The sequence below is a fragment of the Haliotis rubra genome, unplaced genomic scaffold (genome assembly GCF_003918875.1).
Source record: "Haliotis rubra isolate DU_JTF1 unplaced genomic scaffold, ASM391887v1 Scf538, whole genome shotgun sequence".
Lineage (NCBI taxonomy): Eukaryota > Metazoa > Mollusca > Gastropoda > Lepetellida > Haliotidae > Haliotis > Haliotis rubra.
The window spans coordinates 386,261-404,156 of NW_025767233.1; the positions used below are offsets into that span (position 1 = coordinate 386,261).

General features: G+C 42.1%; 2 protein-coding genes across 3 annotated transcripts in view; both read right to left on the reverse strand.

Moving 5' to 3' along the window:
* Positions 1-259, reverse strand: part of LOC124253292 — a 28,554-nt gene extending 28,295 nt beyond the window's left edge. Inside the window, exon 1 of the mRNA XM_046687036.1 lies at positions 132-259. The gene's annotated coding sequence lies outside the window, so the exon portion shown is untranslated. The remainder of the gene's footprint in view (positions 1-131) is intronic.
* LOC124253291 (deleted in malignant brain tumors 1 protein-like) overlaps positions 181-17,896 on the reverse strand; it is a 130,411-nt gene continuing 112,695 nt past the window's right edge. The window contains exons 28-32 of one of the 2 annotated variants that reach the window (XR_006892159.1): positions 5,681-5,850; positions 3,581-3,734; positions 1,918-2,090; positions 504-652; positions 181-315 (exon numbers count right to left, since the gene is read on the reverse strand). Coding sequence is in view for 1 of the 2 variants with exons in the window: in XM_046687034.1 (XP_046542990.1) it covers positions 558-652; positions 1,918-2,090; positions 3,581-3,734; positions 5,681-5,850 (592 nt within the window). In the remaining variant the exon portion in view is untranslated. Of the gene's footprint in view, positions 316-338; positions 653-1,917; positions 2,091-3,580; positions 3,735-5,680; positions 5,851-17,896 lie in introns of those variants that run through there. The other variant, XM_046687034.1, reaches the window with a different exon arrangement.

Consider the following 17,896-nt stretch of genomic DNA (forward strand, 5'->3'; position numbering starts at 1 on the left):
TCAATAATTTACCGGTTAACGGTTATCGCTTACAAATATATCACAGAAATATCACTTTGAACTAACCACAGTAGTTGAGTGGCTGTAGACAGTATTGAATATACAGGAATATACTCCGTTAATATGCGTACCGGAAGTACCTGCTGCAGCACAGATGACACTGACATCCTGCGCGTGCTGACACGACGACGTGTTCCAGGTGTTGTGGGCGCACTCACTGACTGACCGCTCAGTCCCCAGGCAATGCAACCCGTCAAGAAGTACTGGTCCGCTACCACTCCCGAAATGGGCACGAGGCAAAAATAGGCACCTGCACTAACAGATGTTAAGAGGGACAGCCTACTGGTTCTGAATATTCAACAGTCTAGAACATGTACCAACAAAGCGTAAACGGCCAACACTATGTTTCATTTGTTAGGGAGTAAACAAGTTCCATGGTCATTATCAATACATGTGTAGTTAGTTAAATGTTAATGTTTACTGTCATGTATAGTCTGACTCACGTCGGGTTGTTGGTCATCCGGCAAATCACCTCAGCATTGAGGTTGGTAAAGTGATCATCGCATACAGTACCCCCACGTGTTGTTGAACTGAACCTCCACCCTGCCCTGTCCCGTCTGGTCGGCACCCACAAGACGAACGGAAACTGTCGCTGCCAGAAAAAGTTTAATTACGTGACTGCTTAACTTTTAAAACCGTTTGATTAAAGTTCTCTTGCAATCGTGAACTGCCTAAACCTGGCACACATTTAACCTCTGTTATTATTATCAACCACTAAGCAGCCAGTCAGCAGCACATCCGCCGCAGCAAGGCACCGATACCGTTGTTTGAAGCCTATCTATATAGCGGAGAGCCGCATCAAGGCACCGATACCGTTGTTTGAAGCCTATCTTTATAGCGGAGAGCCGCATCAAGGCACCGATACCGTTGTTTGAAGCCTATCTATATAGCGGAGAGCCGCAGCAAGGTACCGATACCGTTGTTTGAAGCCTATCTATATAGCGGAGAGCCGCAGCAAGGCACCGATACCGTTGTTTGAAGCCTCTATATAGCGGAGAGTCGCAGCAAGGCACCGATACCGTTGTTTGAAGCCTATCTATATAGCGGAGAGCCGCAGCAAGGCACCGATACCGTTGTTTGAAGCCTATCTATATAGCGGAGAGCCGCAGCAAGGCACCGATACCGTTGTTTGAAGCCTATCTATTTCGCGGAGAGCCGCAGCAAGGCACCGATACCGTTGTTTGAAGCCTCTCTATATAGCGGAGAGCCGCAGCAAGGCACCGATACCGTTGTTTGAAGCCTATCTATATAGCGGAGAGCCGCAGCAAGGCACCGATACCGTTGTTTGAAGTCTATCTATATAGCGGAGAGCCGCACATAACAGTAAAGCACCCTTGGAGAATTGAGTTAATTTTACCTGTCAAATGACACAACGCAACTCAAATATCTCAAATGTATATTTGCCATTTCAAAAATCAATTAACGAATGAAGACATCTGTTACGAATGTGTTATTTCTTATGCTAACAATTTGTTGAATAAAATATGGAATGACTAAATTAATAAGGTGTAAATATTGAACCGAGCAGGGCTGCACAGATGTAAAACCTACATTTTTACATGATAGAGATGCTGCTTTTACATGGAACACGTCTGCACTGAGAGCCATGTGTTCGTGTTTGTCTACTGAGTTGATTTTACAGAACTTTAACTGATGCACAACCGAAATATCGTTTTTTCATAGGTTTTCGGACGGCAGCGTATACTGGCGCTATAACGAGGGGTGTCGTCTATCATAAGCTGGTGAGATGTTTGTTGTGTAGTTGTTTCTGAGATTAGCAGGATAACAACGGATGTTTCCTAAATGTAAAAAAAACTACAACATTATACTTAAATGATAATCCGTGCAACAACGTACACTGTTGACATGTAATTCCAGCATCCAGCGCGTGTGTACATCGAATTTGATGACCAGTCTTGGCCGGGCACTGCAAGATGGTGGCCTCGAAACCAAGACAACCAACATCATCCAGCAAGATGTTCCCTGCCCCTCGCCCAAACCTCCCGTCCCGGACAGCCACGGCATTCTGTCTGTAACAGATACCGCTGTGTCAGTGGGTGGGCATCACTGGTTTCAGGAATATATTTGAAGGTAAAACACAAGGCAACCATTTTGGTTAATTAAACACACACTGTCATTTAACACTTTCAAAAAGTCGGGGATTATGAACTATAAATGTTAATACCAAGTTCTTGAACAAAGCCAAACATCCTCTGCAAGAACATATGTGTCATTAAAACTCGGTTCTCTTTCGCCTTGTACGTCGACATCGACGTTTATCTGCTTTGACGTTAAGAGAAAGATGGGATGTTCCTGTTAACTTGAGGCTTAGCAGGCAAACAGTCTACTGGAGAGGGGGTACAAAGCAAGAAGACCTGTCCGTCGACCACTTCAAACAGCTCTGTATAAGCAACGTCGACTTTAGTGGGCCCAGCGTTATGGTAACATAACGTTACAACATTGGCGTCATGTCATCTTTTCTGATGAATCTATATATTTTCTACACAGGGTATATGGAAGAATCCGAGTTCGACAATTACCTGGAGAAAGGTTTATAGAAGACTGTGTGGATGACTCTGTTTTGGATTGGGGTGGAATTCATTACAATGGAAAAACAGAACTTCGTGTTGTTGATGGAAACGTCAAACAAGCGACGTACAGAGACATTTTGGAAAACCATTTGATGCCACATGCATGACACGTATACGGCAACAACTTCCTGCTGCAAGATGACAATGCTGCTCCACATCGTGCCAGGACCATTGGTGCTGTTCTGGAAAGGGAGCGCATTAACAGCTTGCACTGGCCCGCGGAAAGTCCAGACATGAATCCGATTGAGCACATTTGGGACCATCTGGACAGACAAGTGCGACAGTTGGTAGTCTCTCCTAGACAGTTGGATGACTTAGGCACAGCCTTGATTCGAATCTGGAGCTCCACAGGACGATATATTGTCAACAACCTTGTTGATGGCATGATGCGACAGATTACCTCCCTTATTAAAGCACGTGGCGGAGCTACTCGCTATTGACTACCATTTGCCTGACAAATGAATGTTCTGAGACCTTTATCCTCAATATTCAAATCTGCAACGAATGTTGTATTGAATAAAGCTTATTCACAAGTCAGCCTCACGTGTAAAAGTTAGCAGTAGAGGGGAGCATGTCTTTGGGAGGTCTTTTATTAAACTCGTGGCCATACAAAGTTCTTTAGATAATTATTTAATGTTAGTTATATAATTGAGTTTTAATAAAGCTATAAATAAAATGAAAGGATTAACAAAAATGAAAAATGAAAAGCCGTTAAACACAAACACTCAGTAATCAAAGAGGGGATGACAACCATTATGAGTTGAGTTGAGTTGAGTTGGGCTTTACGTCACATCGGTAACCATTATAAGAATGAGTATATACACTGTACACAACAAAACATGTCAGCATTAACACTAGCTATACGAATTTAAATTATCACGCCTTGGTTGTCATATATTGTAAGGTCAAATGTTGCAGGTAGTTTTTACCTGCTGTATCCAAGCATAGCACACGTGACCCCCGCATCCCGTGCATCCCACAGATCGCTGCACACAGTGCCCCATGTGCCATTCATGTATACCTCCACCCGACCTTGAGACTCAACTGGTCCACCGTTTGCTAGGCGAACTTTGATGGTAGGTACTGGAACAATAAGACAAAAGACAACCATTACTGGTGGAATACATCGTTGAATGAAAGAAAATGTACCGCGATCGCGAGATGACGGTAATTGCATATGTTTGTCCTTGGCGCCAGTACTATTTGTTTGCTAATGATGTCTACTTGTAAACATTAGGTGAAACTGTATTCCTAATACAATTGCCACAATACATAAAAACCCCACCAAGAATGATCAATGAAATAGAAGACTATTCAGAAAACGAAAAAGGAAAACAAAAGACTCCTAAAAATTCGCCTTCTGCTTTCGTAAACTTTAGACAAGTGAGAAATACTGTAATTACTGTAGTAAGGAACTCTGAAACAAAGTATATAACTGATAGTGATGAGAAATATGTGTGTCTCGCGGAACCAAAACATGGTGGCGTGTAAATAAAAACTAAATCGCGTGTCACTTCACCGAATGTAACGTACAGTGTCATGGTGATCACACGGGCATTGCTAATATTTTGAATAATTACTTTTCTGATCAGGTTATTGTACCACAACCTAACATGAAAACAAATGATGTTATTCTAAAGTCAGGAAACCCCCTTGATGTTAATGATATTCTCTTGTCTGGGCTTATTACTGAAGCATCTGGTCCGCACGGTGTAAGTAATAGACGTCTAAAAATGACAGCAACCAAAATAGCAGAACCTCTTACAAAATCATTAAAACGTGATGTGTTTCCCAACATCTGTAAAAGAAGCATCTGATGAAGTTGGGCTCAACGGATTAATTCATAAACTTCAGCGTTGTGGCATTGACAGCAATTTAAAAAAAAAGTTATCTGTGCAATAAGACACGAAAAATGCAGTCTAAAGTATCAACTCATCAGAGAGATCTGTTCTATGTGGGGTACCCCTGGGGTCAGTCCTGATTCCCCCTATTATTTATAATATAAATTAATTATATAATGGAATTGACAGTAACATTCGCCTGTTTTAAGGGATACTTCTCTCAATGTAATTATTGATGACCCATCCCAGGCAGCTTTTACGTTAGGGATTAATTTCAATTTGGGCCCAAAAATGGTAGGTATTTTTCAGTATAATAAGACGGGGTCAATATTATTTACGCTAAATTTTCTACGTTGTTTTGTGTCCACAATTTTGATGAAGGACAATACTGTTATAAATGAAGAAGAAAACAATATACTCTTGGGGGTTATTCTTCAGAGTGATTGTTCCAGGGGCGATCATATTGCCGATATCGCCTCTGAGATCAGCCCATTGATCAAACTACATTCATAGATCAATTACATTCGCTTAAATCGTAAAAGGTAGAAACAATGTACAGACAATCCATTTAACCTGTATTTGATTATTGCTACTATATCTGGAATAATTGCACCAAAAAGCAACCCCAACTCCAAGAACAATTAAATCTCGATGCATAGAATACTATGTGGAGCAGTCGGTGGAACAAGCCATAATGAAATATATGAAGAAACCAACTTCAAACCAGTAGGTAAAGGACGATATAATTAAAATATATCTTGTTGTATAAAACAAGTAGCGACTAAGTGATCGTATGTCACCTACAGTGGCCGCGTCCAATCAGTATAACCTTAGAAACCAATCCAGTATCCAATCTGTACATTCCAGGACAAACCATTTTACTTGATAGTATCAAACTATGGATAGAACTTCCCAACAAATATATTAGTTCCGACTCGTTATCCTGCTTTAAATGAATGATTAAGATGTTTGCATATTTTTCGACTATGAGAAATTACGGAAGTCGTTTCTTATAATGAATTGTAATTTCAAAATAAACATGACATTTCATGAGCATAAATTATGATATTCATGAAATTTCATTACACTCCATTCACAGGCACATCCTTTCAAGTCTCTAAACTGTCATCAACCCGTACAGATTCAGATTAAAGGCCATGACACTTCCTGCAATAGAAAGAGACGAACCTGAACAGATAACACCCACATCCTCACTGTGCAGACAGTATGTGTGCCCCCATCCTCTAATAGAACATTCCTCCAAGAAACTCTCGTCTCCTATACAGTTTATATCATCGAGCCAGATAGGACCCAGGCCTGACCCAAAGTGCGCATTACCGTATGCCTGAGCCGACGTCCTGCAAAAGAAATTGTTATCACGATTATTGAAATTTCATTACATTTGTGCACCTTGATAATAGGCGATGGGGTACAAATGTGTAAAGCAAATTACTCGAGGCCCTCGTCGTGATATTGCTGGAACTATGCTAAAAGCAGTGAAGTGTCTAACTTTGCTGGCACCTCTTCGTGTTTTGAGTCATGGTGGTAGTGTCTAACATTGTTGATAGCCCCTACCGTCATATGCCATGTAGTGTCTAACATTGTTTGCACCTCTTCGTGTTCTGTGTCATGTAGTGTCTAACATTGTTGATAGCCTCTACCGTCATATGTCATGTAGTGTCTACCATTGTTGGCACCACTTCGTGTTCTGTGTCATGTAGTGTCTAACATTGTTGATAGACTCTACCGTCATATGCCATGTAGTGTCTAACATTGTTGGCACCTCTTCGTGTTCTGTGTCATGTAGTGTCTAACACTGTTGGCACCTCTTCGTGTTCTGTGTCATGTAGTGTCTAACATTGTGGGCACCTCTTCGTGTTCTGTGCCATGTAGTGTCTAACACTGTTGATATCCTCTACCGTCATATGCCATGTAGTGTCTAACATTGTTGGCACCTCTTCGTGTTCTGTGTCATGTAGTGTCTAACATTGTTGATAGCCTCTACCGTCATACGCCATGTAGTGTCTAACATTGTTCGCACCTCTTCGTGTTCTGTGTCATGTAGTGTCTTACATTGTTGACACTTTTTCGTGTTCTGTGTCATGTAGTGTCTAACATTGTTGACACCTCTTCGTGTTCTGTGTCATGTAGTGTCTAACATTGTTGATAGGCTCTACCGTCATACGAAATGTAGTGTCTAACAATGTTGGCACCTCTTCGTGTTCTGTGTCATGTAGTGTCTAACATTGTTGATAACCTCTACCGTCACATGCCATGTAGTGTCTAACATTGTTCGCACCTCTTCGTGTTCTGTGTCATGTAGTGTCTTACATTGTTGACACTTTTTCGTGTTTTGTGCCATATAGTGTCTAACATTGTTGGCACCTCTTCGTGTTCTGTGTCATGTAGTGTCGAACATTGTTGATAGCCTCTACCGTCACATGCCATGTAGTGTCTAACATTGTTGGCACCTCTTCGTTTTCTGTTTCGTGTAGTGTCTTACATTGTTGACACTTTTTCGTGTTCTGTGCCATATAGTGTCTAACATTGTTGGCACCTCTTCGTGTTCTGTGCCATGTAGTGTCTAACATTGTTGGCACCTCTTCGTGTTCTGTGTCATGTAGTGTCTAACATTGTTGGCACCTCTTCGTGTTCAGTGTCATGTAGTGTCTAACATTGTTGATAGCCTCTACCGTCATATGTCATGTAGTGTCTAACATTGTTGGCACCTCTTCGTGTTCTGTGTCATGTAGTGTCTAACATTGTTGATAGCCTCTACCGTCATTTGACATGTAGTGTCTAACATTGTTGGCACCTCTTCGTGTTCTGTGTCATGTAGTGTCTAACATTGTTGACAGCCTTTACCGTCATATGCCATGTAGTGTCTAACATTGTTGGCACCTCTTCGTGTTCTGTGCCATGTAGTGTCTAACATTGTTGGCACCTCTTCGTGTTCTGTGTCATGTAGTGTCTAACATTGTTGGCACCTCTTCGTGTTCTGTGTCATGTAGTGTCTAACATTGTGGGCACCTCTTCGTCTTCTGTGTCATGTAGTGTCTAACATTGTTGGCACCTCTTCGTGTTCGGTGTCATGTAGTGTCTAACATTGTTGGCCTCTCATCGTGTTCTGTGTCATGTAGTGTCTAAAATTGTTGGCACCTCTTCGTGTTCTGTGTCATGTAGTGTCTAACATTGTTAGCACCCCTTCGTTTTCTGTGTCATGTAGTGTCTAACATTGTTGGCCCCTCTTCGTGTTCTGTGTCATGTAGTGTCTAACATTGTTGGCACCTCTTCGTGTTCTGTGTCATGTAGTGTCTAACATTGTTAGCACCTCTTCGTTTTCTGTGTCATGTAGTGTCAAACATTGTTGATAGCCTCTACCGTCATATGCCATGTAGTGTCTAACATTGTTGATATCTCTTCGTGTTCTGTGTCACGTAATGTCTAACATTGTTTACAGCCTCTACCGTCATATGCCATGTAGTGTCTAACATTGTTGGCACCTCTTCGTGTTCTGTGTCATATAGTGTCTAACATTGTTGATAGCCTCTACCGTCATATGCCATGTAGTGTCTAACATTGTTGGTACCTCTTCGTGTTCTGTGTCATGTAGTGTCTTACATTGTTGACACTTTTTCGTGTTCTGTGCCATATAGTGTCTAACATTGTTGGCACCTCTTCGTGTTCTGTGTAATGTAGTGTCTAACATTGTTGATAGCCTCTACCGTCACATGCCATGTAGTGTCTAACATTGTTCGCACCTCTTCGTGTTCTGTGTCATGTAGTGTCTTACATTGTTGACACTTTTTCGTGTTCTGTGCCATGTAGTGTCTAACATTGTTGACACCTCTTCGTGTTCTGTGTCATGTAGTGTCTAACATTGTTGATAGGCTCTACCGTCATACGAAATGTAGTGTCTAACAATGTTGGCACCTCTTCGTGTTCTGTGTCATGTAGTGTCTAACATTGTTGATAACCTCTACCGTCACATGCCATGTAGTGTCTAACATTGTGGGCACCTCTTCGTGTTCTGTGTCATGTAGTGTCTTACATTGTCGACACTTTTTCGTGTTTTGTGCCATATAGTGTCTAACATTGTTGGCACCTCTTCGTGTTCTGTGTCATGTAGTGTCTAACATTGTTGATAGCCTCTACCGTCACATGCCATGTAGTGTCTAACATTGTTGGCACCTCTTCGTTTTCTGTGTCGTGTAGTGTCTTACATTGTTGACACTTTTTCGTGTTCTGTGCCATATAGTGTCTAACATTGTTGGCACCTCTTCGTGTTCTGTGCCATGTAGTGTCTAACATTGTTGGCACCTCATCGTGTTCTGTGTCATGCAGTGTCTAACATTGTTGGCACCTCTTCGTGTTCTGCGTCATGTAGTGTCTAACATTGTTGATAGCCTCTACCGTCATATGTCATGTAGTGTCTAACATTGTTGGCACCTCTTCGTGTTCTGTGTCATGTAGTGTCTAACATTGTTGATAGCCTCTACCGTCATTTGCCATGTAGTGTCTAACATTGTTGGCACCTCTTCGTGTTCTGTGTCATGTAGTGTCTAACATTGTTGACAGCCTCTACCGTCATATGCCATGTAGTGTCTAACATTGTTGGCACCTCTTCGTGTTCGGTGTCATGTAGTGTCTAACATTGTTGGCCTCTCATCGTGTTCTGTGTCATGTAGTGTCTAAAATTGTTGGCACCTCTTCGTGTTCTGTGTCATGTAGTGTCTAACATTGTTAGCTGCCCTTCGTTTTCTGTGTCATGTAGTGTCTAACATTGTTGGCCCCTCTTCGTGTTCTGTGGCATGTAGTGTCTAACATTGTTGATAACCTCTACCGTCACATGCCATGTAGTGTCTAACATTGTGGGCACCTCTTCGTGTTCTGTGTCATGTAGTGTCTTACATTGTTGACACTTTTTCGTGTTTTGTGCCATATAGTGTCTAACATTGTTGGCACCTCTTCGTGTTCTGTGTCATGTAGTGTCTAACATTGTTCATAGCCTCTACCGTCACATGCCATGTAGTGTCTAACATTGTTGGCACCTCTTCGTTTTCTGTGTCGTGTAGTGTCTTACATTGTTGACACTTTTTCGTGTTCTGTGCCATATAGTGTCTAACATTGTTGGCACCTCTTCGTGTTCTGTGTCATGTAGTGTCTAACATTGTTGGCACCTCTTCGTGTTCTGTGTCATGTAGTGTCTAACATTGTTGGCACCTCTTCGTGTTCAGTGTCATGTAGTGTCTAACATTGTTGATAGCCTCTACCGTCATATGTCATGTAGTGTCTAACATTGTTGGCACCTCTTCGTGTTCTGTGGCATGTAGTGTCTAACATTGTTGATAGCCTCTACCGTCATTTGCCATGTAGTGTCTAACATTGTTGGCACCTCTTCGTGTTCTGTGTCATGTAGTGTCTAACATTGTTGACAGCCTCTACCGTCATATGCCATGTAGTGTCTAACATTGTTGGCACCTCGTCGTGTTCTGTGCCATGTAGTGTCTAACATTGTTGGCACCTCTTCGTGTTCTGTGTCATGTAGTGTCTAACATTGTGGGCACCTCTTCGTCTTCTGTGCCATGTAGTGTCTAACGTTGTTGGCACCTCTTCGTGTTCGGTGTCCTGTAGTGTCTAACATTGTTGGCCTCTCATCGTTTTCTGTGTCATGTAGTGTCTAACATTGTTGATAACCTCTACCGTCATATGCCATGTAGTGTCTAACATTGTTGGCACCTCTTCGTGTTCTGTGTCATGTAGTGGCTAACATTGTTGACACTTCTTCGTGTTCTGTGTCATGTAGTGTCTAACATTGTTGATAGCCTCTACCGTCATATGTCATGTAGTGTCTAACATTGTTCGCACTTCTTCGTGTTCTGTGTCATGTAGTGGCTAACATTGTTGACACTTCTTCGTGTTCTGTGTCATGTAGTGTCTAACATTGTTGATAGCCTCTACCGTTATATGCCATGTAGTGTCTAACATTGTTGACACATCTTCGTGTTAGGTGTCATGTAGTGTCTAACATTGTTGATAGCCTCTACCGTCATATGTCATGTAGTGTCTAACATTGTTGACACCTCTTCGTGTTCTGTGTCATGTAGTGGCTAACATTGTTGACACCTCTTCGTGTTCTGTGTCATTTAGTGTCTAACATTGTTGATAGCCTCCACCGTCATATGCCATGTAGTGTCTAACATTGTTGGCACCTCTTCGTGTTCTGTGTCATGTAGTGTCTAACATTGTTGATAGCCCCTACCGTCATATGCGATGTAGTGTCTAACATTGTTGGCACCTCTTCGTGTTCTGTGTCATGTAGTGTCTAACATTGTTGGCACCTCTTCGTGTTCTGTGGCATGTAGTGTCTAACATTGTTGGCACCTCTTCGTGTTCTGTGTCATGTAGTGTCTAACATTGTTAGCACCTCTTCGTTTTCTGTGTCATGTAGTGTCTAACATTGTTGATAGCCTCTACAGTCATATGCCATGTAGTGTCTAACATTGTTGATATCCCTTCGTGTTCTGTGTCATGTAGTGTCTAACATTGTTGACACCTCTTCGTGTTCTGTGTCATGTAGTGTCTAACATTGTTGATAGCCTCTACCGTCATATGCCATGTAGTGTATAACATTGGTGGCACCTCTTCGTGTTCTGTGTCATGTAGTGTCTAACATTGTTGGCACCTCTTCGTGTTCTGCGTCATGTAGTGTACAACATTGTTGATAGCCTCTACCGTTATATGCCATGTAGTGTCTAACATTGTTGATATCTCTTTGTGTTCTGTGTCACGTAATGTCTAACATTGCTGACAGCCTCTACCGTCATATGCCATGTAGTGTCTAACATTGTGGGCACCTCTTCGTGTTCTGTGTCATGTAGTGTCTAACATTCTTGATAGGCTCTACCGTCATATGCCATGTAGTGTCTAACATTCTTGGCACCTCTTCGTGTTCTGTGTCATGTAGTGTCTAACATTGTTGACACTTCTTCGTGTTCTGTGTCATGTAGTGTCTAACATTGTTGATAGCCTCTACCGTCATATGCCATGCAGTATCTAACATTGTTGACACCTCTTTGTGTTCTGTGTCATGTAGTGTCTAACATTGTTGAAAGCCTCTACCGTCATGTCATGTAGTGTCTAACATTGTTGACACCTCATCGTGTTCTGTGTCATGTAGTGGCTAACATTGTTGACACCTCTTCGTGTTCTGTATCATGTAGTGTCTAACATTGTTGGCACCTCGTCGTCTTCTGTGTCATGTAGTGTCTAACATTGTTGGCACCTCTTCGTGTTCTGTGTCATGTAGTGTCTAACATTGTTGGCACCACTTCGTGTTCTGTGTCATGTAGTGTCTAACATTGTTGATAGCCTCTACCGTCAAATGCCATGTAGTGTCTAACATTGTTGACACCTCTTCGTGTTCTGTGTCATGTAGTGTATAACATTGTTGGCACCTCGTCGTCTTCTGTGTCATGTAGTGTCTAACATTGTTGGCACCTCTTCGTGTTCTGTGTCATGTAGTGTCTAACATTGTTGGCACCACTTCGTGTTCTGTGTCATGTAGTGTCTAACATTGTTGATAGCCTCTACCGTCATATGCCATGTAGTGTCTAACATTGTTGACACCTCTTCGTGTTCTGTGTCATAAGTGTCTAACATTGTTGACACCTCTTCGTGTTCTGTGTGTCGTATGTAGTGTCTAACATTGTTGACACTTTTCGTGTTCTGTGCCATATAGTGTCTAACATTGTTGGCACCACTTCGTGTTTCTGTGGCATGTAGTGTCTAACATTGTTGATAGCCTCTACCGTCATACACTGCATGACGCAGAACACGAAGAGGTGCCAACAATGTTAGACTATGACGCAGAACACGAAGAGGTGCCACCAATGTTATACACTACATGACATATGACGGTAGAGGCTATCAACAATGTTAGACACTACATGACACAGAACACGAAGAAGTGTCAACAATGTTAGCCACTACATGACACAGAACACGAAGAGGTGCGAACAATGTTAGACACTACATGGCATATGACGGTGGAGGCTATCAACAATGTTAGACACTACATGACACAGAACACGAAGTGGTGCCAACAATGTTAGACACACGAAAAAGTGTCAACAATGTTAGACACTACATGACACAGAACACGAAGAGGTGTCAACAATGTTAGACACTACATGACACAGAACACGAAGAGGTGCCAACAATGTTATACACTACATGGCATATGACGGTAGAGGCTATCAACAATGTTAGACACTACATGACACAGAACACGAAGAGGTGCAAACAATGTTAGACACTATATGGAACAGAACGCGACAAAGTGTCAACAATGTAAGACACTACATGACACAGAACACGAAGAGGTGCCAACAATGTTAGACACTACACATGACACAGAACACGAAGAAGTGTCAACAATGATAGCCACTACATGACTCAGAACACGATGAGGTGTCAACAATGTTAGACACTACATGACATATGACGGTAGAGGCTATCAACAATGTTAGACACTACATGACACAGAACACAAAGAGCTGTCAACAATGTTAGATACTGCATGGCATATGACGGTAGAGGCTATCAACAATGTTAGACACTACACGACACAGAACACGAAGAGGTGCCAAGAATGTTAGACACTACATGGCATATGACGGTAGAGCCTATCAAGAATGTTAGACACTACATGACACAGAACACGAAGAGGTGCCCACAATGTTAGACACTACATGGCATATGACGGTAGAGGCTGTCAGCAATGTTAGACATTACGTGACACAGAACACGAAGAGATATCAACAATGTTAGACACTACATGACACAGAACACGAAGAGGTGCCAACAATGTTAGACACTACATGGCATATGACGGTAGAGGCTATCAACAATGTTAGACACAACATGACACAGAACACGAAGAGGTGCCCACAATGTTAGACACTACATGACACAGAACACAAAGAAGTGTCAACAATGTTAGACACTACATGACACAGAACACGAAGAGGTGTCAACAATGTTAGACACGCGAAAAAGTGTCAACAATGTTAGACACTACATGACACAGAACACGAAGAGGTGTCAACAATGTTAGACACTACATGACACAGAACACGAAGAGGTGCCAACAATGTTATACACTACATGGCATATGACGGTAGAGGCTATCAACAATGTTAGACACTACATGACACAGAACACGAAGAGGTGCAAACAATGTTAGACACTATATGGAACAGAACGCGACAAAGTGTCAACAATGTAAGACACTACATGACACAGAACACGAAGAGGTGCCAACAATGTTAGACACTACATGACACAGAACACGAAGAAGTGTCAACAATGATAGCCACTACATGACTCAGAACACGATGAGGTGTCAACAATGTTAGACACTACATGACATATGACGGTAGAGGCTATCAACAATGTTAGACACTACATGACACAGAACACAAAGAGCTGTCAACAATGTTAGATACTGCATGGCATATGACGGTAGAGGCTATCAACAATGTTAGACACTACATGACACAGAACACGAAGAGGTGCCAAGAATGTTAGACACTACATGGCATATGACGGTAGAGCCTATCAAGAATGTTAGACACTACATGACACAGAACACGAAGAGGTGCCCACAATGTTAGACACTACATGGCATATGACGGTAGAGGCTGTCAGCAATGTTAGACATTACGTGACACAGAACACGAAGAGATATCAACAATGTTAGACACTACATGACACAGAACACGAAAAGGTGCCAACAATGTTAGACACTACATGGCATATGACGGTAGAGGCTATCAACAATGTTAGACACAACATGACACAGAACACGAAGAGGTGCCCACAATGTTAGACACTACATGACACAGAACACAAAGAAGTGTCAACAATGTTAGACACTACATGACACAGAACACGAAGAGGTGTCAACAATGTTAGACACTACATGACATATGACGGTAGAGGCTATCAACAATGTTAGACACTACATGACACAGAACACGAAGAAGTGTCAACAATGTTAGCCACTACATGACAGAACACGAAGAGGTGCGAACAATGTTAGACACTACATGGCATATGACGGTGGAGGCTATCAACAATGTTAGACACTACATGACACAGAACACGAAGTGGTGCCAACAATGTTAGACACTATATGGCACAGAACACGAAAAAGTGTCAACAATGTTAGACACTACATGACACAGAACACGAAGAGGTGTCAACAATGTTAGACACTACATGACACAGAACACGAAGAGGTGTCAACAATGTTAGACACTACATGGCATATGACGGTAGAGGCTATCAACAATGTTAGACACTACATGCCACAGAACACGAAGTGGTGCCAACAATGTTAGACACTACATGACACAGAACACGAAGAGGTGCCAACAATGTTAGACACTACATGACACAGAAGACGACGAGGTGCCAACAATGTTAGACACTACATGACACAGAACACGAAGAGGTGTCAACAATGTTAGACACTACATGGCATATGACGGTAGAGGCTATCAACAATGTTAGACACTACATGACACAGAACACGAAGTGGTGCCAACAATGTTAGACACTACATGACACAGAACACGAAGAGGTGCCAACAATGTTAGACACTACATGACACAGAAGACGACGAGGTGCCAACAATGTTAGACACTACATGATACAGAACACGAAGAAGTGTCAACAATGTTAGCCACTACATGACACAGAACACGATGAGGTGTCAACAATGTTAGACACTACATGACATATGACGGTAGAGGCTATCAACAATGTTAGACACTACATGACACAGAACACAAAGAGGTGTCAACAATGTTAGATACTGCATGGCATATGACGGTAGAGGCTATCAACAATGTTAGACACTACATGACACAGAACACGAAGAAGTGTCAACAATGTTAGACACTACATGACACAGAACACGAAGAGGTGCCAACAATGTTAGACACTACATGGCATATGACGGTAGAGCCTATCAAGAATGTTAGACACTACATGACACAGAACACGAAGAGGTGCCAACAATGTTAGACACTACATGGCATATAACGGTAGAGGCTATCAACAATGTTGTACACTACATGACGCAGAACACGAAGAGGTGCCAACAATGTTAGACATTACATGACACAGAACACGAAGAGGTGCCACCAATGTTATACACTACATGGCATATGACGGTAGAGGCTATCAACAATGTTAGACACTACATGACACAGAACACGAAGAAGTTCGTTGATAGCCTCTACCGTCATATGTCATGTAGTGTCTAACATTGTTGACACCTCTTCGTGTTCTGTGTCATGTAGTGTCTAACATTGTTGACACTTCTTTGTGTTCTGTGTCATGTAGTGTCTAACATTGTGGGCACCTCTTCGTGTTCTGTGTCATGTTGTGTCTAACATTGTTGATAGCCTCTACCGTCATATGCCATGTAGTGTCTAACATTGTTGGCACCTCTTCGTGTTCTGTGTCATGTAGTGTCTAACATTGTTGATATCTCTTCGTGTTCTGTGTCACGTAATGTCTTACATTGCTGACAGCCTCTACCGTCATATGCCATGTAGTGTCTAACATTGTGGGCACCTCTTCGTGTTCTGTGTCATGTAGTGTCTAACATTCTTGATAGGCTCTACCGTCATATGCCATGTAGTGTCTAACATTCTTGGCACTTCTTCGTGTTCTGTGTCATGTAGTGTCTAACATTGTTGATAGCCTCTACCGTCATATGCCATGCAGTATCTAACATTGTTGACAGCTCTTTGTGTTCTGTGTCATGTAGTGTCTAACATTGTTGATAGCCTCTACCGTCATATGCCATGTAGTGTCTAACATTGTTGACACCTCATCGTGTTCTGAGTCATGTAGTGGCTATCATTGTTGACACTTCTTCGTGTTCTGTGTCATGTAGTGTCTAACATTGTTGGCACCTCTTCGTGTTCTGTGTCATGTAGTGTCTTACATTGTTGACACTTTGTCGCGTTCTGTTCCATATAGTGTCTAACATTGTTTGCACCTCTTCGTGTTCTGTGTCATGTAGTGTCTAACATTGTTGATAGCCTCTACCGTCATATGCCATGTAGTGTATAACATTGTTGGCACCTCTTCGTGTTCTGTGTCATGTAGTGTCTAACATTGTTTGCACCTCTTCGTGTTCTGTGTCATGTAGTGTACAACATTGTTGATAGCCTCTACCGTTATATGCCATGTAGTGTCTAACATTGTTGACACCTCTTCGTGTTCTGTGTCATGTAGTGTCTAACATTGTTGACACCTCTTCGTGTTCTGTGTCATGTAGTGTCTAACATTGTTGACACTTTTCGTGTTCTGTGCCATATAGTGTCTAACATTGTTGGCACCACTTCGTGTTCTGTGTCATGTAGTGTCTAACATTGTTGATAGCCTCCACCGTCATATGCCATGTAGTGTCTAACATTGTTCGCACCTCTTCGTGTTCTGTGTCATGTAGTGGCTAACATTGTTGACACTTCTTCGTGTTCTGTGTCATGTAGTGTCTAACATTGTTGATAGCCTCTACCGTCATATGTCATGTAGTGTCTAACATTGTTGACACCTCTTCGTGTTCTGTGTCATGTAGTGTCTAACATTGTTGACACTTCTTTGTGTTCTGTGTCATGTAGTGTCTAACATTGTGGGCACCTCTTCGTGTTCTGTGTCATGTTGTGTCTAACATTGTTGATAGCCTCTACCGTCATATGCCATGTAGTGTCTAACATTGTTGGGACCTCTTCGTGTTCTGTGTCATGTAGTGTCTAACATTGTTGATATCTCTTCGTGTTCTGTGTCACGTAATGTCTAACATTGCTGACAGCCTCTACCGTCATATGCCATGTAGTGTCTAACATTGTGGGCACCTCTTCGTGTTCTGTTTCATGTAGTGTCTAACATTCTTGATAGGCTCTACCGTCATATGCCATGTAGTGTCTAACATTGTGGGCACCTCTTCGTGTTCTGTGTCATGTAGTGTCTAACATTGTTGACACTTCTTCGTGTTCTGTGTCATGTAGTGTCTAACATTGTTGATAGCCTCTACCGTCATATGCCACGCAGTATCTAACATTGTTGACAGCTCTTTGTGTTCTGTGTCATGTAGTGTCTAACATTGTTGATAGCCTCTACCGTCATATGTCATGTAGTGTCTAACATTGTTGTCACCTCATCGTGTTCTGTGTCATGTAGTGGCTAACATTGTTGACACTTCTTCGTGTTCTGTGTCATGTAGTGTCTAACATTGTTGGCACCTCTTCGTGTTCTGTGTCATGTAGTGTCTTACATTGTTGACACTTTGTCGCGTTCTGTTCCATATAGTGTCTAACATTG